Consider the following 27,823-nt stretch of genomic DNA (forward strand, 5'->3'; position numbering starts at 1 on the left):
AAATTAAACAAACTCCCCAGGATAACACAATGTTATTAAACAGGAAAGCCAGAATTGAAATTCTGTTACCGTGGTTTCATGATTAACAACTTACCCACCAGACCACATCCTCTCTGCACTTGCCATCCCTTTGCCAGGGTTATTACTTAGGCCCTGGGTAAAGCAAACTGATGCAAGGAAAGGACTGGCCAAAGACAATAAGCCACTTTGACAGCAGAAGGTGCATATACGGGAATAATAGTCGTCTTGAATACTGGTGCAAAAGTAGTGGATATTAACAGTTAGTATCTTATGCAGCACAGCTGTTTGTACCTCCAACATATAAAGTAAGAGCAAAGACTGACAGTCAATACCAGACCTACTGGCTTTGTACATGTGTCACATGTTTGCAATTACTTTATATGTCGGAATCACGCCCAGCTGTGCTGCATAATTTACTAAACATTAAGATATCGTTTGGTCTTCTGTGTCGGCTAAAAGCAAAAATATGTTTGGGTATTATAAAGTTCACATTGTCACGGTTTGCCCTGGCACTGAAGGGAACAAACTGTGCGCAGATGTGTTTCTTCTGAAAGAGCATAAAGTCTTCACTCACAGCTAAGTTAGCCACTGGATGAAGTGAGCTCGCCCTTTGCCCCTTGCTGTAGGCTGTGGTGGGCGGAAGAAAAAACGTGAATAGTACAACAAACCATTGAATAAAGAGTGTTGGCTCAAAGAGGCAAAATCGGTAATTTTAGTAAAATCCAATTGTCATGGCTAAAGTCAGGTTTAAAAATAGAATCCCCACACAGGTAGGTCCCTGTACGCACACAATCGTCTGGAGTCGATTGTAGGTAATGACGATCAAGTTATCAAAGTTCTGGTTGGCTTGGAGCACGCGGTCTGCGGGTTACACGTAACTACCTGAAGTTGTGTGTTCACTTAACGTTAGTGGCTGCCGCATGCCTCACACGACGCCGATTCGTAGACGAGTGCTCCTCGGGCGGCTGAACACAGCAAATGGCCGCTGCTCTTTTAAAGCCATGTGCTGGGCATGAATGCAGCTGCTGGAGCATAAAAGACCAAATGGCTGTTGACATTTGGTAAACCCTAAAAAGGTTTACTGGGCAGGCCCTCCCCGGGAGCCCATGAATGCGAGAGAACAATCCGCATTCTTGGGGGCTAAGTGTGTGTTTGTTTAAGACCCACCCTCAATTCAGAAGCCAATTGTCTGAATGGAGATGAAGAGGTCGGTGTGCTCTTTTGGCCAGCGGGGGATTCAAGCTGTGTGTTTTTTTTTAGTTTAGTTTAAAGCCTCGACCTAGTGACGCAGCGGGGGTGGGTGGGGAGACGGGACTGACTGTCAGCTCAACTACCAGCTCTCAGAAGGACAGGAAATAAAGCGTTGTAGTTACAACGACATGCTCTAAGGCATTTATGGTGTTACAAGTGCCTTATAATACACCAATAGCCTGAAAGGGAACGATAAAATAATGTTACAGTATAATCGCGAGTTAAAGCGAACAGGCGGTGTGTTCGAGGCTACAACTTTCCATAAAATAATTGGCTGCGCACCAAGAGTTCACGGAGCCTCGGCTCGTATTATCACTAACGAAGCTGTCATTACGGACGCCGGGCATGAATATTTTACAGGGTTGGCGCCTGCCCGGTTGTCCAACGGGCTGGGCCCAAGCTGCACTTTGAGGCTCTGCGGGGGCATGCCTCTCCCTCCCACACCACTGGGTTGTTGGGCCCAATACGCTCCTTCAGGGAAGTTGTGGACGTGGACATTCGCCACAGAAACCCACAGGACCAGAAAGCAACCAACCGGACTAAACTGAGAGAACCCGTCTGTATGAGTGGGTAAGGCAGTAGGAACCTGCTCCGAAACCCTTGGGCTCACCCTGTACTTACCCAAAATATGGTCAGCACTGTATTCAAGGGGTCAGATGCGGTTCACTCTTAAGTTACATACACACACAAAAACACTACCGGCACATACAAGCAGTCAAGGACTACGCCTGCCTGGAGGGCTGTAAAAGGACTGAGCGTACAGCCAAGGTGGCTTGGACTCCCAAGGCTGAATTATTTAAGCGTCTCACAAGAGAAGGGCGAGGCTCTATTGTAGAAAAAAGGGATTGTGGGTGGGCAGATAACAACACGAGGATATGGGCGGGGTGGGCGCAATGAGAAAAAGCACTGTACAAGAAACTCTACGTTCTGACTTCATGCAACTCCAAACTAAAAATATACCAAAAAACAAGATGCCGATGCTTGAGGTTATTAACACTGTGAAAAGGAAACACCAGGAGGAGGGAAAGGTAAACAAAGAACTAAGGAAAAAGACCCTACAAATGCAGGGTACCACCTTGAGGCACTAAGGATCTCATGTTAAGCAATGGATAAGCTGCCACTCAAGAAGCAGGCCTCAGAACCACCATCAACATACCTCAGCTCATCTATACCAACGTGTTTTCACACAGGCACAAAATGGAAAAATTATTTGATTAGTCAGGCACCAAGATTCTAACAACAACAGGAAATCTACCTACCCGATTCGATTATATTATATGGTTGATCAATTAATGATCACAGCATGATCTCTCACTCTAGTTATGCATAATCATTTGTTTAGCACAACACCCCTGCAGCAAGAGGCCCATCAGAACTCAAGTCGTGTCAGGCAAATGACAGCTGACACTGGGTAAGTTGGGGGGGAAGGGAGCTCAAGACCCCACAAACCACACAGAGGAAACCCTCTACACACTCAACATTCAAATAGCTCAGGTTAGAAGATTGCAAGAAGCCCTCGGCACTTCAAACCACTCACCCACGTCAATGTGGTTCAGGAAAGGAAAGGCCCTCTACACAACCTTAGCTTGTTGACTCAACTGCAGGCCGACAACTGCACCACAAGTGAAAGTAGATAGCAAACCAAGAGCTCTACCAATACCACATTATATAACCTGAGCCAGAGGGGCTCGAAGGGGAACCACCAGAGGCGGGAGGTTCAAGCAATGCCCCACAAGGTACTGGGAAGCCTGCTTAGCATCCTGCAAAGACCTGACTTGTGAAGCACAAAATGAGGCATTTGATGCTAGCCATGTTTCCACAAGAGGCAGGCAGGATTGGGCAATGTGCCAGTACAGGCTGGGTGGGGTTCTCCTTAGGCAACAGATTCCCTCAATACCAGACAACAAGTGCATTCAGAGCCATTAGCCCTTGCACCGATAACCACCATCTGGAATGGGGCACTGACCATATAACTTAATATAGACTCATGATTACGAGCGACAGGGCACAACCCTGTGTTCCAGACCATGTAAAATGGATATACTGCCAGGTCGTCAGTTGCTATTTTTTTTTTTCAGGTCACCAGTTAGTAAATTGCATTGGCTGAGACACACTTGGAAAAAATAGGGGTTCACTATAAATAGGCACATGGATATACTGTAATATTTTAGCCAAGGTAGTACGAGAAAGGTAATAATATACCTAAAAGGGTTCAATCATTTTTATTAGACTGATCCTCAATGCACAGCCATGGCTGCAGTGGATTTCACGTTGCCAGGTGATGGGGCAAGTCAGAAATAGACGTCTACGACATCCAGAGACAGGGGAGAGATATCCTGTGTCTCTTTTCCCAGCTGGGGAAGTGACAAGTTCAGCATTTAACACTTGACTAATTCAATGTGGTCCCTTTACAGTTGCATGACTGTGGCACCAAGCCCCACTACCACTTATTTAAACAAATATGCCTCTGGAAATACAATCAGGGCAGAGCGATAGATTTACAGGATATCAGCGATCTATCTGTTCCATGACTTATCTTACTGCAATTTTCAAAGCATTTAAAATTCATTGATCAAGGATCCGTTCTACATTCTCCTTCCAGCATCTAAAACAGGTCATTGTGAAGATGGCCATGATCCATGGCACAAAACCTAGTTCCCAAAAACAAGGCACTAAACACACAGCATTACTGCTCTTAGATAGAACAAGGCTCAGGCACGAGCTCCATAACCAGACTCAAGGAGAGCAGGGTATGGCACAAGCTGAATAACCAGACGTGGCCAGGGTAACAACGGACAGTACCCTGACCCAGGGGGCAAAACCTTATGCGACCTGACACGGGCTGAATTACCAAGCTCATAAAACAGGGCCACTGCCCATGCTGCATAACCAGGCAAACAAAGAAGTGGACTCTCAGCCATGCTGCATAACCAGGCTTAGTAAAAGCAGGACCCTGGTCGAATGTGCATAACATAGGCTCACATAGAACCAGTCCTTAATCTATTCTGTATAAACAAAAATGCATACAATAGTGCCTGGGATATCTATTCCACATACCAGTGCTTAGCTGCATAGAACACAGATTTAATCCATGCTACATACATGGGATGTGGGGAACTGATCTGTGTCAGACACCCGCGCACACACCCATAAGAGATCACTGGTCCGTGCTTCACGCTCTGACTTCACCCACAGCGCTGGCCTAGGCTACGTACTAACAAAACGGGGGACCAAAGGACAAACAACGCAACGTTTTTTGGGTCACGGTCACAGAAACAGCCCCGATACTAGTGAAGTTACATCAAGCCAGCATGACAATGCAAGAGTTTAATTTTTGCTTTCATACACATTTCTTGCAATATAGAATCATTTTTTGGGTCACCGCCCGACGAGTTCAAACAACACTACTGGCACCAACGGTGGTCAAACAGCAATATTTAAATGGCACAGCGCATAAAATGTATCTGTAACATCCCCAAGGTACCAGCCACAGGAAAACCTGCACTGACCTGTGATACCTCTACTCTGGGTTACACGGGGCAAGAGGCCTTAGGAGTTAATGATAAAAAAGGGCAAGTAAAATACTTTTATAACAAGCTGTGGTAGGCTATGGGGTTCTGGCATCTGCGGCGAGCGCCCCCTTCGTCTGCTGCGCGTATTTCACACACCGGCGCAGTCCTGCCAGCTTCGTACTCCGATCCTCTGGGTCCGGACCAGAGTGAAATCCGATCAGAACGTGGCCTCAGAATCAAGTTTCAAAACACAGCGAGCCTCGTGGATGGCAGACGGCACCGCGGCAATCATTAACTCTGTCATAGGAGCGTGCATGCGAAGTGCACAGTCTCCCTGCGCCAGGGAACATCTGAACCCAAGATGACAAGGACAGGCTGCAAACGGGGAGCCCGTTACGGCGTGGGGCAAATGAGGACGAGAGCAGCGGGGTAAAAACTCTGGGGTGTATTAGAGGGGCCCACAGAGGTCCTACATACATTTCGCGCGCCGGGAGGCGCCTTCGTGTGGCACAGCAGTGAAGAACCAAAGATTGATTCCTGCAGGGTGGCACAACACCCCACCCAGACTAATTGATGCACACGTATCTAAACTTAGTATAAATGAGATCTTTTTCGGTACAAAGAATTGCTTCTCCCCATTTGCTTGCCTTTTAGGAACATATTTAATAACGGAATAAACTACTATTGTTGTGCGAAACCTTGCTTTCTTGGGGTGCTGCGAAAAGGACAACTTAAGTCAGAATTGCCCACGCACCTCCTCCGGTTACGGTGCTTTGCCTTCTGTGGTGAGCAGGGGATTGCCTTGCAGGAGCTCTGAGTTACGAGACTGAGCGTGTATTGTTACCGTGTTACCCCTCCAGTGGAGGGCGGGGGAGGTCCCTATCAGACAGTAGTGCTTCTGTATAGAGGGAGAGCGCTGTGTCCAGGGAGCCCACTTCTTAGTCTTGTTCCGGGGAGCCTCAAATAATAAGTGCGGACACGGTGGTACTAACTACAGTCTGTGGGGATACAATGTACCTTTCGAGTCGTGCCTCGCCTGGGTCTGACATACTTACACATGGAAGTAGAAGTAGGGCTACCTCGTGCAGGGCGCCTCCCCTCGGGGGCCTGCATGAATGTGAGAACATGCAAGGTACAATAGGTAGGGACATGTTTACGATGAATATGTGACAATATGCAGTGTATAGTAAGTGCGGTATAATCTTTAGAAAGTGCGCATTCAACGGGGCAGGACCTACTTTAAGGTGGGGGTATAAAGGGGTGGTACTCTTTAATACGCATTGCCCGGGGTCTGGTAGTGTATATGTAGGGTGAGTGAGGTGTATACTGGACGGAAGATTGTTATGATGGGGCGCGGCACGTCGCCGCCTGCTCACCTCTTGGAGTGCGCCTCGCCCGGGGTCCGGTCCCGCTGGCGCCGGTTCTTGAACCAATTGCTGACCTGGGTGAGCGAGAGCCCGGTGAGGCTGGCCAGGCTGCGCTTGTCGGCGGGGGACGGGTAGCGGTTGGTGCGGTAGAGGTCCTTGAGCGCGGCGCGGGACTTCTCCTTGAAGCAGTACACCGTCTCCTCGCCGTCCCAGATTGTGCGGGGCAGCGGGAACTTCCTGCGCAGCCGGTACTTGTCCACGGCGCCCAGGGGTCTGCCCCGCGCCCGCTCTGCCTCGTTGTATCGCGCCCGGTACCACAGGTCCTGCAGCAGCGGGTGACTGGCGGCCGGGAAGGAGTGGCTCTCCAGCAGGCTGAAGAGCTCCGGGTATCGGCCCTGGTGAAAGGCCACTAGCGCCCGGGCCCGCAGCAAGCTCTCCCCGCCACGTAGCAGCTCAGCCGCGGGCAGCGAGCAGAGGAACCGGGCCAGGCGCTCCAGGTGGCCGCCCTGCTGCAGAGCCTCACACACGCAGGCAATGTGCTCCGGGGAGAGTGAAAGGATGCACGGTGGGGACCCCTGCGGGGGTCCCGGGAATACGAGCCCGCCGCCAACCTCCGCCACCTCCTCCTGCTTGATCTCTCTGCCCGGGGAAGACATGTCCGCCGGTCGTGGATCAGGTTTCTGCGGGAACCATCCGATCTCTGCCCCCCCGAGTGTAAAGGGATCCAGCCCTCCCAGCGAGCCTGCCCCGCGCACCGTCCTGCACACCGACCCGGCCTTCGCCCGCCCCATTGGACGAGGGACACTGGAGGTGGGTCCTGAGCAGGCAAACCCCGCCGTTTCCATGAGAACCGTCAATCACAGACCGGAGCCGGCCATTGACAACACCTCCACCTGAGGGGAGTCTGGGATACCATGTGGCCACTGGGAAGGACAGCAGGTTAGACCTGCCTGCTCTGCCAAACAACGGGACACAGCAAACAACAACTCTGTAAACTGAACAGACATTCTATCAAGTAGTCGGACAGAGTAGACACCCACAGTCAGGAGAGTAACCAGAAAAAAAGTACCCCCACTTGAAATAACATCCTGAATATACATAGGCAAGCGAGTGAGCCCTAGTATCCTTACGCTCCTTTGGAGAATAGTCTTTTAAAGTGGGGCCAATAGATGCATTTTACAGCACAATTTGAATAGAATTGGGGCAAAAAATAAGGCGGGCGGGGGCACTCATGTAATAATCCAGAAATAAAGGGTCTATATGCTGAGCACCTTCCCCAGAGGTTCTGAGTGTTTCCATCCAAGACAAAAATTGTGCCGAACAATGTTTCTGCAACAAAATTTCAATGAGAAATTTGCTACAACTAACTACCCATTGGTTTGCAATTTGATTTAGACATATTTCCTCAGTGTTAAAACTATATTCCCTCATTTGTGACTGACAGTTCCTCTCTAAATGTAAAAATGGGCCAACCAGTATTTAGTGAGGTGCCATAATCATACCAACGCACTATCATCAGAGGACAGTATTAAGGTCTTCAACTTTTATCATATTTTCTACCTTAAAGAGGCCATTCAGTGTACACTAAAAAAAAGTTTTTTTAAAACCACATGTGCTTCTCTAACAAGCACCAAATATAGACCTTCTAGAAAGTTGATTTGTTTAATAACTTCAGCTTGTGTTTTTAGATTTACAGTGACATAATTCCCCAGGTGGGCTTTTTAGTTCAATCTGAGCATCTCGTTCCCTCTAGTAGCTCACGGCCAAGGCTAATACTTTCCTTGGTATTGTGTGGAGAGGGGAGCTAAGGTATAAGTTAAATAGAATGAAATGACAACACTTGTTCCTTGTATTCTTCCAGTGACAGTGCTCGTACTAAGGTTCCTTACTGCACAAGTCTAACTGTGAAGCCATAGGGACCACAGTGCTGTAGAAACCTAGCACATGCGGGTACCATGTATAGATAGCATGACATAAGTGGTCGATTTTCCCTCCACACAGACCCAAGAAAAGAAAACAATTTCTACAGCTGACCATATGTGGCTGGGCCTCTGATTACACTACTTACTGCGGTTGCAGCCAATAGTAAATAGAGAAAGGGAGAGTGGTTGAAAAAAGAGGAGGATGGAGAGGACGAGGGGGACACACAAATAAAGGCAGAGAACAAGGATAGGCTAGAATGGTGATAGAAAGGCGAGTGCATTCACTTCAAGTTATCCAAAAACGCTGCCACCCTAATTCTGTTAGGTGTCCATAAAACAGTGTCAGCCTGCGCAGCACTGGAAAATCTACACTGGCTCTCTATAAGATGCAGAGTACAATTCAAGGCACTATGCATCACACAGAGGGCAGAACACAAATTGGGCCCTTACGTTCTCCACCAGCTGATCACATCCCACCGGACCAATATGGCTCTCAGGTCTAGTGATCTTTAGCTTCTCACTGTTCCCAGAGTCCTGAGAGCTAGAAGTGGAGGTCGCTCCATCGCTTTTCTGTCACCCAAACTATGGAACTCTCTGCAGATCAACCTGAGAATGGAAGATCATTTTATGAGTTTTAGAAAGAAATTAAAAAGTACTTGTTTCCTTAAGATTAATAATTACCCTCACTCCAGCAGCTGTTGAAAGGGCGGGGAAGCCCGTTGTTGGGTAGCCTCAGGGCACAAGTCCAAAAAAAAGAAGTGGGGGGACTGACCAAGTCAGGCAGTATGCAAGTGACATCATGACACGTGCTATCAAAGCACATGACATCACTACAAGTGACATTCCACGTGGCATCACAGGAAGTGACCTCATTTGAAGTGATGCTCTGATATGTGTATTTTATAACATATGCCAACTGAAAATGCAATAAAATGGTTTTTCTTTTAAAGTTGTCTCCTGCAAAGCATGTAGTTGGATAAGTGGATTACTGCTATGAATTCAAAGATCCTTTTGTTACTTGCAGTTAATAAATTGTAATCCTTCTAGTAGACCACAGTGAGCTATGAAGGGTATTTGACTCCTACACCTTGTAACCCTGACTGTCTCATGTAACACATCTTGTACATTGATTTACACACTTACATGATTCTTTTGGAATGGATAATGTGTATGTTATGTAAAGTGCTCTAACATTCTGCATTGGGATGAGTAGCGCTATAAAATAAATAAAATAGTGCTATTTAAATTATATGTGTAAATACTGAGACAGACCAACCCATCTGACATTCTTACAGTGCATGCACCTATATACAACAAAGTAAAAAGCATGCATCTCTTAAGTACCTGTGAAGAGATAACAAGCTGTGTGCTTTTGTTTTCACCCAATTGTATTTGAATTTGTGAGGTTCCAGGACGCCTCGCCTCCAGTCCCCCAGACGATCAAAAGGAGGCCTGATGGCCCCTTAACTTCTGTCTTTATCCGTGCCCAGCTGGAGGTGGGAAAAAAAGCCCCCTCGCTGCCTGCACATTGCTGCTGAAAATCGAAAGCAGACAACGTGCAGGACCTGCTGAACGTGTCCCGGTGTTTAAAAATTACACTGGGACAAGTTCAACATATTTCTGTGGGGCCCAACATCTTAGCAGGGGGGATGGCGTCCACCCTGTGAAAAGAGTGGGTGGATGCCGTGTAACCGTGTGTACCCCCGACTCGTGCCCTGAGTAGCCAGCAGGGCTGGACTGGCAGCAGCGGGCGCCAAGTGTTTTCCCGGTGGGCCGGAAGGTTTGGGGCCGGTTTGGGACCCGCGGAGGCCACTTTTGTTACTGGGGGTGGGTTTTGCAGTAGTGCTGCAATATCGGCCCCCTGTAACAAAAGCAGCAGCAGTAGTTTCCAACAGCACCTGCCCCCCTTCCCCCTCCCCCGGGCAGGTCAGAATTAGTTATCAGGGCTGGTTTGTGTTCTCAGTCCGGCCCTGGTAGCCAGGCGCTATAAAAAATTAGCTTAACTGTATTAAATTATAAGTTTTCCAGTCACATGTGTAAGTCACACTTCAATTATAGGTAATTTCTTTGCATTCTGGGATATGTAGTTCTGATCATCCAATTATAAATTTAGAACTTTAAATCCCAGAATGTAAAGATAAACCATGGACTGGATAAGGTACTCACAATTGGCCTGGGAAACATGAAAGCTCTGGAGATAGTCACAGAAAATAGGCAACAGAAAAAGGTAGAGGAAGAAGTATAATAATGAGATAGGATTACCATTCTTTAACAAGTACAAATACCTGTTCACATGTGGGCACTAAAATGAGCTGCGTAGGTAGCAAGAGTCCCTGGAACTTAAAAATACCTGTTGCATATCCTCGTTTAGAACAGATTTATTATGTGGCGAATACCCACAGAGCAAGCTCCTGGAGGCTTTACACTGGAATCACAGCGTTCCACTAGGATCACCTTTAGCAATGTAAATACAAAGGTAGAGCTAATAATAGCCCCCAAGTAGCCAGGCTAGATTTCTATTTTTAATTTATTTTTTTATTTTTAAGAATTTTATATAGCACGAACTAGACCAGAGAAATCAGGTATCAGAGCGCTTCACATGAGCACTATTTTCGTTACAGAAGGACACATTCATTTTTGTTAGACACGGGGAGATTAAGTGATTTGCCCAGAATCACAGGATGTTGAGCGTCGTTGCCCAGGCTCGAACCCGGTTCCCCAGCTTCAAGGTCGGCCGCTCTTGCCGTAAGGCTACATCCTCTCCCCAAGGATTTTGGCTAACTTCTCACAAAGCGGTGCCAAATGATAATATCATCTTAACATTGTTCTGGTATTTCTCCTTAAAAGAGAAAAGGAGAGATATGGCCTAATGGCCAGAGCTGCTGACTTTGGAGCTGGGAAACCATGTTTAAGCCACTGTGCCTAATGGAAGAAAAAATGAAACCTGACCTAGTTTAACTTAATCTGATGTAGAGCACTCCAGAGCCCTCTGGGCAGAGTTTGTGTTCTATAAAACTGCAAAACAAAAGAAAGCTTCTGTGACAAGGTTCTTATCGTCTGAGCCTCTTCGCACTGAGGGACTGACGCTGCAGCAAGCAGAAAGACATCTCTATGTCATTAAGCTCTGCGCCACATGCTCTTGGAAATGCCCTTGAGAGTTGTGGTCTGAAAGAGGCCAATCACCAGCAAGTGGAATAGGCCTGTGGACTGCAATCCCCATGATGCCGCTGTGCATTAAGTTACATCGTTTACGAGTAATCTGAGCAAGTGCTGTCTGTCAGTGTCAACTTCGACAAGACAAGTAAAAGTGGGTTTTCTGCCCACTGTTCTCAACCCAGTGGGTATGGTTACACCACCCCTGCTCCACCTGACAAAGCGAGGGGTTGACTGTGCCACTTGTTAAATTGCCCCCAACTTCAGGAGAAGCGAGGAAGGTACACTGTCCCAGCTCAAGGACAGAGCAGGCCAGTCACCAACAATGATTCCCTTCGATAGCATGGAGCAGACCCATACATTGATTCCACACACTGTAAAGTAAGGGCAATTCCCCAAAATGTGAAGAACACACTGGCACAACAATCTGGAGAGACGACGCAGAATAAACCAACCAAAAAAAGAGCAAAAGGCCGCTTTATTAGGACAGGCTGCAGCTGAACTTTATAAAACAATACATTAACATCAAACAACCCCACCTCACTAATACAAAAAAGTCAAACTGACCCTTCCCACCCTTAAACCTCTCTCCCAACCTGTACAAAAATCCCAACAAAAACTCCCAGTATTCAACATGCTCCCCCTTTCATTCCATTCAATGTCCTTTAACCCCTGACCCCAACGTCATTCTCCGGCCTTCCTTCTGACAAGGTCCCTCCTGCAAGGCCCCAACCCTTCAGGCCTAGTGCGTTAGCTCTCCGCTTGAACATGTTTTCCTACCCCTTGTCACCAGTATGCTACCTTAAAAACTGCCATCGCTGTGCATACAAAGCACGGGCTGTCGCCCCAACAGCCTTGCATTATCATACATGTGGCTGTCGCCTAACAGCAGGCTTTGTCTCGCCACCATCTCTTTGCAGCCAGCTTCTTTGCCAATTGGTCCCTTATCTCAAGTAGATACGATTAATTCCCTAAAAATGAAGAGTATACCCCCTCCAGTCTGAGCAAAGAAAAGTCCTGTTTTGTGATGGTGTGATGTTCAATCATGCCCATGTCCCTCTTCTGACAAAAACAGTGCGTCTCCTTATTCACCTTGTGTGGGACTTCTTCACTACCATGTACTTGACACTTCCACGCCAAACCTGTCTCGCAACTAGTGCAGTCCAAAAAACATAAGCACCAGATAACGACCGTCCAGTCACATCCAAGGCTGTTTTCATAACCTGAATCAAACCAAAACCTGACAATTGTATTAGATCATTCTCACCAAATGGATTATAAGAACATCCAGGCAAGGTCTCATTCTCACTAATTCAGACAACCATGGAAGTAGGTGACCCCATTCAACCCCCTTTTCCCTACTCGTCAATTTTAAACTCTGTTGAATGAAAACCCAAATTCTTTCTGCATGGGCGATGCTCCGTCTGTTTTGCTGCCCCATTTACAAATAAATACTCAACAATCCATATGGAGAAAACCACCATGCTTGCACCCGTAATGCAACGCAGCCTGAAATGAAAGTAACATATAACTTAACTTGTTGCAGCATGTCATCTGTGTTCCTTATGCATCTCAGGCAACAATCAGATGCCCATTGACCCAGCCTTATAATTTCTTTTAATGAGAAACCCGAACTGTTAGCTTTAGATGCTGCACCTATTCCGAACGAGTGTGCGTGTGCCACATTTTCCACCTTTTTGCCACCTTTCACCTATATCTTCTCAAGACACTCTGTACTTGTGATGCCTTCAGTGCTGTTCCTTCCTGATGACCCCATACCTTTCCTTCTGCTGTCCTTTTTGCTGGTCTGAACTCCTCCAAAGCTCCCACTGGGTATAACAATCCCCCTACAGAATTGCTTCAAATTAAGCACACCCTTTCCTGTCTGATCTGTTTTTGATTTGCGTTACGTTAAGGTAAATTAGGTTTTCTGCCATTCCACGTCCCATACCTCAATCCCTGTTTCACTGCAGTTTTCCAAAAGTTCAGAAATTTGAAAAACAACCATAACATACACAGCCTCATGAGTATAACCTCGAACTTGCTCAAACATATGTCTTGTAAATTGCAAATCTAAAATCTCAATCGCACTACAGTAATGGGTTCCCTGTGTCTGCTCCCTTTCTTCGTTTCTTTCGCCCATCTTTGCGAAATCCTTTTACCCATTTCACCTGCAGTGGGTTCATAACACCAAAAGAACTTGTGAAAATGTGATGCCTGACCATTTTCCGGCTATTGTATTGGCTGACATACGTGTCTCAATATTAGACATAATGAAACGTACAACATCCTCCCTCCTGTCCTCAACGCTCTTCCCGTCCTGCCCTCTCCTAACAGCCCCAGATGATAGAAATTCTTCCCAAGCTTGTTGATAAGCTGAACTTGTAACTGGCACCAGAAAGTTTTCTACCAAACCTAGAATTTCCTGTCCCCCAGCTCTAAAATCTCTGATGGTACCTTGGTCTTAATTTTGTCTGCTCCGGATGCCAAACCACAGAATTTCTGCCACTGTGAACAAGATAATGTATCTGTGATGTTATTATTCACAGCTGGCAACATATCTGGCTCTAAGCACATTATTGTGCACAAGGCAACCAAGCATAAAACGTTACAACAATGCCAAAAACCTCTTATCTCTTGCCTTCTGACCATTTACCAGTGCTACCACTTACTTATTGTCCACATTAAAAGTGACTGTTTTGTTCACTAGCTCTTCTCCCCATAAGGCTAGTGCCACCAATAAACAGAAGAATATAAAAAAAAAATCAGTGTTCATGCCTTTGTCAATCCACTTCTTAGGCGACCTCGCTGAGCATCACCTTCCTTCCCGGAAAAAGCCCAAACCATCTACACCTTCCACATCTGAGAAAATCTGAGTCAACCAACAGAAGTCCATGTCCAAAGACCACATGATCACCCCATTGAAATGTCACAGAAACAGCAGCTAGATCTCTAGATCCTCTCTCACCGCCGCTGGCATTCCTACTCTGTAATGTGGCAACTACAAACCTGCTGTCAAGAAACCCAACGTTCGTGAAAAAGACCTGCCCTCTCCTATTAATCTATATGCAAAATTTCAAATGGCCTAAAAGGCGCTGCACCTGTCGATACGTCAATTTTGGGGCCGCCAACGCCTCTTCCAACAGTAGAATCGTTTCTTGTACCTTAGCCTGCGGTAACGTAGTCTCCATTGCCACTGTATCCCACTCGGTACCTAGGAACACCAGAGTTGTACTGGGTCCCTCCATCTTTTCTGGGGCCAATGGGACTCCCAGTTCCTCTGCCACTTCTTTAAATTGTGTCAACCATCTGTCACATGTCCCTGTATCCTTCAGTACTAGAAACACAAAATCATCCAAATAAAGCATCACCATTTCATGTCCTGATCTCACTGTAAAACACCATTGCAAAAATATGCTAAAAGTTTCAAAATGTTTACAAGATATTGCACATATCAACAGAAGCACCGTGTCCACATATATAAAGCCATAAAACTGTATTCCCAACAAATGAAATCCGTGAAGTGCACAGGGAGTAACCGAAAGGATGACTTTATATCGCAATTCGTCAACTCTATGCCCACACCGCATTTCCTGATCAAATCAACAGCCATGTCCCCTGGTTCAAACTGTACTTCAGTGTCCTCTTTTGTAATGAAATCTTTAACTGATGCCCCTTCAGGCCATGAAAGTTGATGGATCATTCTAAATTCTCCTGGCATCTTTTTAGGGACCACCCTCAATGGAGAGATCATCAGGTTAGGTAATGGCCAGTGATTGAAAGGTCTTCTACTACTTCTTTCACGAACTTGTCCCTCACTATTTGTGGCATATCTCTAGCTGATTTTAGATTATCTGAAAACCTCCTTTGCCTAGGCCCTTAATATCAGATTCTGAAACCCTCTTCAAACCCCCATTCCAGCAAGACTGCCCCTTCTCTGTCTGGGTAAAACTATAACCACCAGATCAATCTATCTGTATTAATTGGCATAAAAGCCTTGGTTACCAGGCTGTTGTAGCCCCCCTCTTCCCCGACCTTGCCACATGTAAGCTGCTCCTGCTTGTTACCCAAACATTGCAATACTGCATGTTTCCCCCCACATTTTGCACCCTCATGTTTGTATTTGCAAGGGCCACAATAGCTCCTGTTGAAAGACCCAACACGCCCCTGGGATAAATACTTGTCCTCTTCCCCAACCGCCCACCCCCTCAAGGGTGGGGTATCCAAGAAAGGGGGAACTGCCAAATAACTAGCTGTACGCATTGCTGCCAGTAGCCTTGTGGGATACATCCAGTGTAGCTATAATTCGTTGTCTACCTCCCCACCCCATGACTTATCGCATTTTACCGCCAACCTTGCTCTAACTTCATTATCACAATGCAGCCATGTCATTCACCCCAAATCCATCTGTGCATTTCTTATTGTGTCCATATACTTAAAAATTGGCACTGAGAGCTCAGGGAATTTTCACGTATATGCTGGCGTAAAGAGGAAAAGCAGATGCCCACATATCAATATTAATGGTCACCGTCGGCCTCTTTGCCAGCTCCCAGGCATCTTCTTTAGAGCCCTCCTTTGATTTTACTTCCCTATGGAGCAGTTTGTGCATGCAAATTAACTCCCCTTTCCATATTTTCTCTTTCGTTTTGTTAGCTTAAATGCACCCCTAAAGGCATGAAGGCACCCAGGTAAGGCAATTGTCTCAGCCCCTCCAATATTTGTGTATTCTCATCCTCTTTCTTTTGCCCAACACTCACATCAGTGACTTTTGCTTTCTCAACTCTTTCCTGTGGAAGACACTGTTTGGGCTGGGTTTCCGCCTTCTTACCTCCACTTTCACTTACCTGTCCCCTGGATCATCCTCAGTGCTATACTTTTATCTAGGGAATCAGCACATAGCCCTTTTTCAACCTTTCTTATCCATTGCTTTCTTTCCCCACTTCCCCAACAATCCCACCACCCTGTCTCTCCTACTTGCAATCTCTGCTGCACCACTGTTGTATTTCCATGTATGCTTCTTCCTGCCTCGGCTGGCCTTCATCCATATTCCACCTCCAGTCTTTTATTCTGGTATTCCGCCACCTGTAACACAGTTTTTTTTCTGGCATGTTAAATTCCCCCCCTTTGATGGCTCCCTGGGACATCGTTATAGTGTCGTGCCATGCAGGAATCTCTCCCTCCTTCAGTTCATCTTTATCTCATCGTGATATAAATCAATCATTTTATCATTGCCCTATGCGCTTCCCACACCACTCACTCCTGGGCATTCACCATCTCCCATGACACCATCAAAAGTCCTCCATTCCGTCTTTGTCATGTGCAGGGTATCCTCTTCTTCCTCCCCCGACTTCAGGAAGTTTGCACCAAACCTCTCACTCCCCTCGGTCCAATACTTTCAGGTTGCTCCCAACCTGGTTAGTTGCTGTAAATGCTGCCTGGTCTCGGCTACCAGGTTTGTCCCCTCGCTGTCCCTCAGGTCACCCACACCTGAGAGCTGTGATTCTGATCCCTGCTCTTGTCATCTCTCTATTTACCTGCAAGCTCGAGTCATGATCTGGGATCCACACCCATTGCCCCCTCACTCTTCAGCTTGCCTTTGCGGAACCGTGGACCAGCCTTGCTCACACACATAAACCTCTCTATTTAGCGCTAATGCCGCTAACTCTGGTATCTTGGAACTATCTAGTACCCAAATGCCTCACCTTGTTTAATCTTTTTGATGCTCTCCTCCTCCTTATCAACAGTTTGCTCAACCTCTGAATTGACAGTCACCGCCTTTGTTTTCCTTTTTGCAACCACAGACATGCTTGGTGTAGCAATGGACGTATTATCATATCTCATTGTGCTGCCTTGCAAGTAAAAATTATCCAATTCCTTGGTGCTAGTCTTATTCATCACCACCTGTTGCTGTCTTCCAGCCTGCCCCTCCCTCTACACATGCGCCTAGCGCTCTGCCCCCTGGTGGCTGCTATGCTTCACCACAGCTGTGACAGAAGTGGCTGACTCAGCCCTCATTCAACTGGGTATTGTTTTCCCACCCCCCGGTGTGCCTCCTAAGCTTACCGCCTTCGTTCTCCTGGGTGGCGCTGCCATCTCAGCAGTTCCTCCTGAAAGGCACACCGGTAAACCCTTTCTCACTCCGGCTGACATGTGTGACTGTTCCACATCCTCCAGGACTGTACTCACCTCTCTATATTTGCCTCCTTTCAACTTGTCACATGGCAGAGACTAGGCCAGTACGGCCACCGCTACCCCACTTGTCACTTCCCATCTTGGCCTATGTGCCGCCATTTACTCCGACCTCGTAAGGCTGACCCATGCCTGGTCAAGTACACCTGGCTTTATTAAATCATCCCTGTCAGCTATGCATAGCACCCTCAGAGCCTCCCTCACTGCATTGCTCTCCTCAGCCACTTGCCCCTTTTCCCTAACACTCAATACCAGTAAGGCTTTATTTACAGCCGTAACATTGAAAAAACACAGTAAACCAAACCTATCCTGGACAAAATAAAACCTACCCTGTACAACAAACAAAAACCTACTGCCCTGAACAAACAAAAACCTACCCAGGTCTGGCTACAGGACCACAGCATGACTTAAACTGTTTTATCCCTTTGAAGGAATCACTAACTACCAGGACAACCCCACCAGTAACCATGTCCCTTCTAGGGCCTGGTCTGAACCAGTTGTTCAAAAGCCACCGGTGGTGGGGTAGTGGGGGGTCCCATTTATTGAGTCATCCCTGGGTACCCCATCTTCCCAACTTTGGAGGACAACAGACGCATAAATTGCCCAAAATGTAGCCAGGCAGACCTCTCCAGTGCCCTCAATTCCGAGGCAAAAGATAAACGTGCACAATTTCCACCTGTAAAACTGAGAGCAAATGCACAATTTGTTATTAGCAATGCCTTACTGCTCTCCAGCTCATAGCAGTTGAAGTAAACACCCCAGCTTCCCAAAATGGAAAGACGAGAGCAGTGGCATATAGTAACCCTACCTCCAAGGCAGAGGAGACAGCGCCATAGTCAACATTCTGAGACACACTGGGGCAAAGCAAACCTTCACTGTGTCCACAGTCCTGGAACTAAGTAGACATCTTTTTACATTCAGAGTGGACGTAGCCAAGGAGTTCAGACTATAATGTCTCTTTTGGGGAGCAACCAAGTCTGGTTTTCATAAGAATGTTTTTTTTCTATAACAGTGCAGACATGGCATGGTATCAGAATATTGTTGTCAGAATATAGTCTGACATATATATTGCAACCTAAATATGAGTTCCAAAAATATCACCCCACTGGAGTTTGAAATAGAAAATCTACACCCAAAGGGATGATCTTTTTATAAATATGTAGGTCAGACAATATTTATCTAGACAATATTTAGGCACGCACTACACAAGCACAATGAAATGTATTAAAATGTACACTGCATAATTACCCGTGGTTGAAATTGATTCATGCATTTCTATATATTACCATCCTGCTGCCTAAGCGAATCACACTACACCACGTTTATGCAGTCATTTTTATATGTCACTTTTGTGCTCAGTAAATTCCACCAATTGGCTCCATATATCACTTTTGTGCTAATCAAGCATTTCCCCCTCTTTTGTGTTAGCTGTCTGAGTTGCCCTGTGTGGCATAGGTACACCCACAAGTGTCTGCAGAGTTTTCTGTGCTATGAGAACACAAGCAAAACTTCCCAGTCAAATGTTGTTGTGTTCACTTTCAACAGAGTCATGATCTAAGAGTAGGAGTATGTGCTGGAGTATCATTTTGGGATAGGGCCAAGTAGGGCTCCTGATAGTCGGTCTACTATGCAGGCCTGTGCGGTAAGGTCATAGGTTGGACAGACTAAATTGACTCATCTTTTGGGGCGTCTCATTACGTGGGCCGCCCAGAGGGGAGGGACATTTGGTTCTCACCAGACTCCAGGGGCAGTTACAACCGGTTGGTTGGAACGGTGCGGGGACAAAGGGGGGGGTTACGCTTTCCATTGGCTGGTTAGCCACCCCGCACGCGGGCGTAAGTAAGCTGCGCTGTCTGCATGGCCCCTTTATGGAGTAAGTCCTGAACGTTTGGGGGTTGCCTGGGGGTAAGTACTTCCGGGTCAGCTGGGCCTCCGGCGCATGCGCATCCCGGTTGGGGTGCGTGGGACAGTTTCGGTGTAAGGGGGAGGGGCCAGCGTTTTGACCTTGCCGTAGGCTCAGAGGAATACGCAGAAATGTGAACAGCAATGTGTTAGACTAGGATAGGAACATTTATGTATTAGAGTTTTGTTAAAGCTAGGATCTAAGCAAATGTACCGAATCCTGTCTTGTCATTTCTGCGTTATGGTATTTTATGAATATAACTTGTTTTGTATGTTAATAAATACGATCGGGGGTCAACGACCCCCTATTCCAAAAACAAGAACGTTTTCTTGGTTTTTGTCACCGTCAGGGGAGGGGGGGGCGTTAGGCCGTACCAGACCATAGAGGAAGGCGGGGCCAGCATCGGCCCCGCCGCCATTATGGTGGTCGGCCGTGCCCCCACCGGAACTGTGCCCCCCAATCCTGGTCTCTCGCTGGCGGTCATGCCCCGGAAGTGATTGAATCACTTCCGGGTCACGTGAGGCTCCCCCGCGCCCCGGAAGTGATCTGATCACTTCCGGGGGCGTGGGCGACCCTCGGGTCCTTAAAACCGGGGGGAGCTCAGGAATCGTTCTCTTTTTCTCCCCCTGGTAGCACATCGGGTGCATGTGCGTCACCTCCCTCGGGAGGCTCTTTAACCGCTTTTTTCCCCACCCACCATCCCTGAACTAAGAGTTTGTTGTAAAAATGTATGTTTTTCTGTAAATTTTTTCCACAGGATTACCAATTTGGTAGATATGTTGTTGATGCCTTTTTTGTCGTGTTTTTAGGCGATATTCCATAGGCGAGCGGTAAGGTCATAGGTTGGACAGACTAAATTGACTCATCTTTTGGGGCGTCTCATTACGTGGGCCGCCCAGAGGGGAGGGACATTTGGTTCTCACCAGACTCCAGGGGCAGTTACAACCGGTTGGTTGGAACGGTGCGGCGCTTTCCATTGGCTGGTTAGCCACCCCGCACGCGGGCGTAAGTAAGCTGCGCTGTCTGCATGGCCCCTTTATGGAGTAAGTCCTGAACGTTTGGGGGTTGCCTGGGGGTAAGTACTTCCGGGTCAGCTGGGCCTCCGGCGCATGCGCATCCCGGTTGGGGTGCGCGGGACAGTTTCGGTGTAAGGGGGAGGGGCCAGCGTTTTGACCTTGCCGTAGGCTCAGAGGAATACGCAGAAATGTGAACAGCATTGTGTTAGACTAGGATAGGAACATTTATGTATTAGAGTTTTGTTAAAGCTAGGATCTAAGCAAATGTACCGAATCCTGTCTTGTCATTTCTGCGTTATGGTATTTTATGAATATAACTTGTTTTGTATGTTAATAAATACGATCGGGGGTCAACGACCCCCTATTCCAAAAACAAGAACGTTTTCTTGGTTTTTGTCACCGTCAGGGGAGGGGGGGGCGTTAGGCCGTACCAGACCATATGCCCTGTGTGGCATAGGTACACCCACAAGTGTCTGCAGAGTTTTCTGTGCTATGAGAACACAAGCAAAACTTCCCAGTCAAATGTTGTTGTGTTCACTTTCAACAGAGTCATGATCTAAGAGTAGGAGTATGTGCTGGAGTATCATTTTGGGATAGGGCCAAGTAGGGCTCAAGTCAGGGGTGCATGCAGGCAGACTATGTCTACCCACTATTTTCACAAGGTGGACGCTATCTACCCTGGCAATATGTTGGACTCCACTAAACTATGCTGAGCTTGTCCCAGGGTAATTTTCAAACACTGGGACACATTCAGCAGCGCCTACATGTTGTTTGCTTTCCTTCGGAGGAGGAACGGTGCAGGTGTTGGGAGGACGGCTTTGCTATATTAGATTCCAGCCAGGCCCAAACCAAAGGACAAAGTTAAGGGGTCATCAGGCCTCTTTTTGCTCAAGAATACTGGCTGGGAACTATCTGGAGCCTCACACCTAGATGCCAATGCAACGGATAAAAAACAAAGTCACACAGCTTATTACTTTACAAGTAATTAAGAGAGGCATGGTTTTGACTTTGTTCAGTCCCTGTATACAAGCGGTATACATGCACTGTGAGAATGTCAGATGTGTTGATCTGTCCCAGTATTTAGACAAATAACAATTGAAATACCACTATTTTGTTTTATTTCTTTTATAGTGCTACTCATCCCAATGCAGGGTGTCAGAGCACTTTACATCTCACGCACACATTATACATTGGCAATAATTCATATGAGTGTGTAAATCAATCATACTTGCCAACGTGAAGAACAATCTCAGCGTTTGAGGAGGGGTTGGGGCCTTGAAGGGGCGGATCCTCGTGCCGAGAGTTACCTACAAGGAACTTTTGAACTCCACCCCGCCCCCATGCCCCTTCCTCAAAAAAGAAATGCTTGCTGAGGCTGGAGCCGATGTCCTGGGGTGTTTCCGCACCCCTTAATGGACGTTGGCAGATTAAAGCCTCGGAAAACGAGCTAGAAAGCCACTATTTATAGTGGTTTTCAGCTTGTTTTCCATTCCACCATGTGATAGCGGCTCCTCACAGCATGTTACATGAAGTGCTTTGCAGGAGACTCATTAATCCTCTATGCTACTTTGATTAATAAAAGGAGACTAGATAAAACACAGATCTCTGCAGGAAATGCACTAACCACTGGAGTTATCTTACTATTATTATTATTATTCCCTGATGTCACTTCTTGGGAGATCACATCCTGCAAGGTCATGGGTTGTGATGTCACGTCCTGTGATTCTACGTATGATGTCACTCACAGTGAAGTCACACTCTGTGATGTCACGTGCTATGATGTCACGTGCCATGATGTGACTTGCATACTCTCTAACTTTGTTAGTCCCCCCACTTCTGTTTTTTAGGACTTGTGCCTTGGGACCAAGACTGATTTGGACATTGTTTGGTCCCTATCTACAATTTTACATGTGAGCAGCCCTGCCTAAGCTTTGACTCATGGAATAGGATTCCCCTCTGAATAACGGGATTCATTTCCGCCTCCCTAAATAATCCAACCAACTGGTGGATCACGCTTCTACAAATAAGATGTCAAGTGGTATCCCTTTCCACCCGTACTGGCTGTGCCCCTTGTCCTGAAGAAGACCCGCCGTGACTCCGTCGCAATCACGCACTTCTCTGGGTCGAAACATCGACATGTCACGACAATCCATACCCTACGCTCTCCACCTCATGCAAAAAACTGAATTTGCAATAGGCAATAGGCGTATTGGAGCTTCGTCTGTTTAGGGACGGATGTCTATCGATCCTAACATTTTAGAAATAGTTTTTTACAGCACTGTATATATCTTGTTCACTTATAGCACCTTGTCACCTCCAGATCACCGAATCACTTACAAGTCACACCTTCGTCACTTTCCATTATTTGTGTTTGCTTGTGGCAGCCATACTGTGTTATGAAAGAAACTTTAAAAAATAGAAGAAGATGCCAATATATTGATTTTGATTGGATCAATCCAGGTGTGTTTCCCTTTCTTTTTGTACATATAGTGATGAAACTGTAAAGCAATTACTTACCCGACAGAACCAATTGTAGCACATATTTAACAGATGGGCCAGGCCAATAGTTGTGTTCCCCTGATGCAGACGCATCCTCCACCACCCCAAAGAACCACCACGTTTTGAGAAATCAACAGGAATGAAAGGCCAAGATAACGGAGGCTAGAGACGGTGGTAACAGCAAGGTGAAAGGAAGACACAAAGAGACTGTGCACTGCCTTGCGTCTCTTTTTATGCATGTGCGACCCGCTCCTTCATTTTCAGCCCTTGCGAACCCACACATATGATGCGGGCACTGTACGCAAGGTGGCATGCCATATCAAAGGGGACTGCCCAATGCTGCTCCGCTATCTTACGTCACCTGGCCCCTTCTCACCCTTCATATCAGTGGCTGTCCCTTTTTTGGGGGAGAGACTTGGGACAGTGTCACTAAGTCTGGGTTGATGCTACTTAATGTCCTTTGAGGTAGAGGAAAAACAGTACCCCAAACATGTGAAAAGGGTCGACATCTGCAATATACCCAAGTCTGAAATAGAACAGGCACCGCCAGAGTGCCCAACTGTAAGAGAGGTCAGGCACGTATAGTATACCAATTTCTTCAGAAGAGTAGACATTTCCAGTATCACTGAGCGGTGGTCAGCTCATGCATCCCTGCACAAACAGGGGTTTAGATAGGAGTCAGAAAACACTAACCTACTTGCAATCAGAGCGTTAGTGTATCCAACTCTGAGGCAGAGTAGACACATATGCTTTTTCCCAATTATGCGGCAGACACCTTTAGTGTACTCAAACTGGGTTTAGAGAAGGGTTCTATCTTTGTCCCAGCTCTGAGGCAGACCAGATACGTCTAGTGTACCAAACTCAGAGATAAAGTAAAACAGTACCTCTAACCCTGGTACACAACAGAAACGTACACGGTCTCCAGTTCCAAGCCTGAGGACAAAGTAGGCACCTATAGTTTCACCAAACCCATAGTTGGGGTGCCACAGGAGTCTTGGCCATCTTAGAAGCAGGACAAATGCCTATGGCCAAACCTAAGACAGTCAAGTATGTGGTTCACAACTTTGGACATAGCAGCCACTGCAGTATTTCTTTAGACCACGCACAAATGCAAAAATTCAGTTTCTACTCCACATGATGTTTGCGCTGATATTGTGCTTAGCAGAAAAATGCTTCTGTGATACAGCGTCCCTGCACCACTGATCTACATCCCTGTGGAAAATCCATCCTCTGTTATAACCAGGAAAAATATAGCACTTATTGCACAGGTGAAAAGGCTGAATTTTCTTTTTCATACAAAGTGTACAATCCGGAGGTTTAAACCCAGTGAAAATATATATTTTACTATGGAGATATAGCTCTAGATTACTATGCAAGTCTAATAGACCTCCTCAGTGTCTCAAAATATGAGGCAGAGCAAAAATCTAGTGTCTAGTGTGCTGGAGTAGAGCAGTTACCTTTAAGACATATTACACATAAGATATTTATAATACCCCTAATGCAGTCAGATCATGCATCTTCAGTGTCGTCAGCTCAGTTTTGGTCGTTTAAACTTTCCTTGTGAGACAAAATCAAATATTTTCTTTTTGCTATTTAATTCAGTGCTACTCAGATCTACGCTTGACTGTGTACATGCTTTCCATGCAAGGTTTTTTAAACCATTTCTTCATCTTCAAAAGGGATCTTCCATTTAGAGTAAGTGCCAGTGCATTGAGCACATTTTCACCAGTCTGCTTCCCCTACACTGGCTCTGTCTCGTGTACACAATTTGCTTATGATTAGGTTGCAGCACTTAATGTATGCATGTGGTTGGTGATTGATACCACCAGCTCTACATTTAGGGAACCAGGACATTTTCAGCACGATATTAAAAAACAAAATACAGCCACAGGCTTTGAATATGAAGTTCGAGTAGGCAGTACTGATGCTGATAGTGCAATATTTTTGTTTATGGTTTTTCCTATCAATGTGTAAAGTAATTATAAAATGGCAAAACAGTAATAAAGTCCAAATGACAAATAATAAAAAAATTCCAAAAACAAATAAAAAAAATAAAGTACAATTTAATAAATAAAACAACACCAAACTTTGGAAATGTTCAACAAGGGGACCTAAATAGATTTTTTTTTAGGTATAAATAGTGTGAAAAAGCACTAGATGCCAATGATAGTCTATGGTTGCAGTAGACAGGGATGTAGGTGCAATTGGAGGCTGATTGTAATTGAATGTAGGTCAGATACATCAACCAGGTTCATCCCAGTCAAAGATTTTACCTTCTGACATAGTGTAAGTCCCAATAAACCACAAGATTACACTTCTAAAGTTCTATAGGGTCCTCTGGGGAGGCACAAAGAGACTCACAGGGAGCCAAACAGAGGCCAATAGCTAGGTCCAGTCCAGGTCCAGTTGCCATTGGTCAGCTGTGTACTTCCAGGAAAAGGACTCTTGCTTGTTGTCTCCCTGTAGCTACACAGGAGGTCAGCCAACTGACCCTTTGAGTTCACAACTTTGTCCGTGATACCAAATGGAGCATGTCCAGTCCTTCAGGGATCCTGTCAGGTCACAGACAGTAGGTCCAGTCCTCTGCTGATTTTCCACAGGTCCAGAAAGTGTCTGAAGAGAGTGCCTCAGGATGACACAATCAATGCTTGGCAATAGCTGGTGGCGTGAATCCTAGTCACTCTCTAACAAATAGTGTAAAAGTTCCCAGACCCTGATCTCTACCGTGGCAGAAGGTTCTGTTTGCCTTGCTTCAAACAGGTTCAAACTGCGATTTATGAGAGCAAATCTATGATGGCTAAAATAAACTTGGGATCTGAGTCTGGGAGTGTGAGTGGGTAGTGTACTATGGTAATCCTAGTGTCCAAAATCAAACACTACAATTCAGTTTGAAGCAGGCACTGTACCCAAATCAAACCCAGAGCTGGAAGTCTGGTTGAACAAAAGCAGGGTCAATCAGCAACCAGATGGCCATTCACAGAAATTGTCTTGACACACTGTTTTCACCCATTTGAGTGCACCCCAAGTGTTACATATGGCTGAACATATTTGTCAAGCATGAGTTGACACTGTGCTGTCAAACTGAGGCCCTCAGTCCCCACCCTGCATATTCTGTTGAGCTCAGAGGAGCCATCTCTGCCCATTCATGGCAGCCTATTATTTGTTTTGGGAGGCAATTCACACATTTTCACACCTATTCGAGGCTAATCACTGGCAGGGCCACTACAGGAGAGCCAATGCAAATTAGCCTCCACGAGCTTCGAGCAGGGAAACAGTAACTTTCTAAAAGTCAATTTTCCTTAATATTTATTAAAAATTTGACCACCATTTAAGTTCTTCGCTGCTAGGTCTCCACCCCTCCATACCCCAACCACTAAGCTCCTTTTTTGGCTATTTGGGGTAGTTTGCATTTAGGCCCCTGTAACGTTTTGTCCAGATAAGGTATCCATGCCAAATTTGTGTCCCTTTCTTCCAACATCTTGAGGATTTTAAAGGTATCCAGGGTTTGTTGATTCCCCTGGAGGGGACGAGAAATTAGCCAAAATACAGCAAATTTGTGTTTGTTTCTGAAAAATGGGAAAAAAGTGCTGCAGAAGAAAGTGTCTTTTTTTTCCCTGCAAAAGTTATCAGCAAAGGATTTGTGGTGCTGCAATCACCATCTTCCCAGCTATCAGGAACAGGTTGACTTTTGTCAGAAAACCAACATTTTCTACACAGTTTTGGCATTTTACTAGGACATAGCCTACTTTTCCTATTTTTTGTGCTTTCAACCTCCTTCCAGTTAGTGGTAGAAATGGGTGTGAAAGCTATAATGGACAGGGGCGGCCGGCATAGCTCGCGGTTGGAGGGTGTGGGGGCAGTCGGTGTCGCACGGGGGAAACAAGGTTTAGAAATCTACACACAAAAAAAACTTACCTTGTGGGCGGGCCAGCTTCCAGGAACAGGAAGCAGGCAGCCAGGCTCCCTCCCCTAAGCCAATCACAAAGCTGCAGTGCAGCGTTGTGATTGGTCTGAGCGCCGTGACATGGTGCTCAGCCAGGGGCTGTAGGGGTGGGCATGTTCTCCATGCAGGCTGTAATGCAGCCTGCATGGAGAACAGGGAAGTGCACATGACTGCTTTGGGCGGCTCAGAGGGCCGACCAAACTGTCATTGCACACTTGAGTGGGCAAACCACTCCGCCCCTGCCTTGCTCTGTGAGCAGAGCAGCCCTGTCCACCCTCCTACCCACAAAGGAAACATAACATGATAATAACTGAAAGTTATTATCATGTTATGTTTCCTCTTCTCGCACTGCTTGAAAGCAGTGGGGCGACGCTCGTCTGCCAGTTATAATGGATCCTGGACAACTATATATTGCTGAAAAGTAGATACAATTCTGAATGCAGCAAGGGGTCATTTGTGTAGACCCTCAATGTTTTCCTATATAAACTAACAGTTGAAATAAAAAAAAATATTGGAATTGAATTGGAAAAAAAGCCATTTGTGCCAACATTTCCACTTGTATTTTTTTCTAAGTATGGCAGATTTCTGAAAGCAATATACTGTTACATCTGCAGGACCCTTCTGCGTGGACTTGTAGGTTCACCAAGAATCCAGGGTACCCAGAGCCAATAACTGAGCTGCGTCTTGCAATGTTTTTTCATTGTGTAGGCCCAAAAAGCAACATGGGCATGTCACATTTTTCGGTGAAAACTGACCTTTTTTTTGCAATGTGCCTAGCTGTGGATTTTGGGCCCTAGCTCTGCCGGCACCTAGGGAAAACTAGAAAATCTATACATTTTTGAAAAGTAGACACCCAGGAAAATATAGAATGGGGTGACTTGTCTGGCTCTCGCTAGGTTCTGTTACCCAGAATCCCTTGCAAACTTAAAAAATTGTATAAACAAACACATTTTCCTCACAGTTCTGTGAGGGGAAGTTCTAGAATCTGTTACCCAGAATCCCTTGCAAACTTCAAAGATTGTAAAAACAAACACATTTTCCTCACAG

At 46.2% G+C, this 27,823-nt stretch overlaps 1 protein-coding gene across 2 annotated transcripts in view; it reads right to left on the reverse strand.

Annotated features, from left to right (window-relative positions):
- LOC146798850 (homeobox protein SIX4-like) overlaps positions 1–7,011 on the reverse strand; it is a 142,133-nt gene extending 135,122 nt beyond the window's left edge. For both annotated transcript variants that reach the window (XM_085626175.1, XM_085626174.1), the window contains exon 1: positions 6,161–7,011. In XM_085626175.1, the coding sequence (XP_085482301.1) occupies positions 6,161–6,996 (836 nt within the window). In that variant the 5' untranslated portion in view covers positions 6,997–7,011. The remainder of the gene's footprint in view (positions 1–6,160) is intronic.
- Between the last annotated feature and the right edge of the window lie 20,812 nt (positions 7,012–27,823).

The sequence above is a fragment of the Triturus cristatus genome, chromosome 9, assembly GCF_964204655.1.
Source record: "Triturus cristatus chromosome 9, aTriCri1.1, whole genome shotgun sequence".
NCBI classification, from domain to species: domain Eukaryota; kingdom Metazoa; phylum Chordata; class Amphibia; order Caudata; family Salamandridae; genus Triturus; species Triturus cristatus.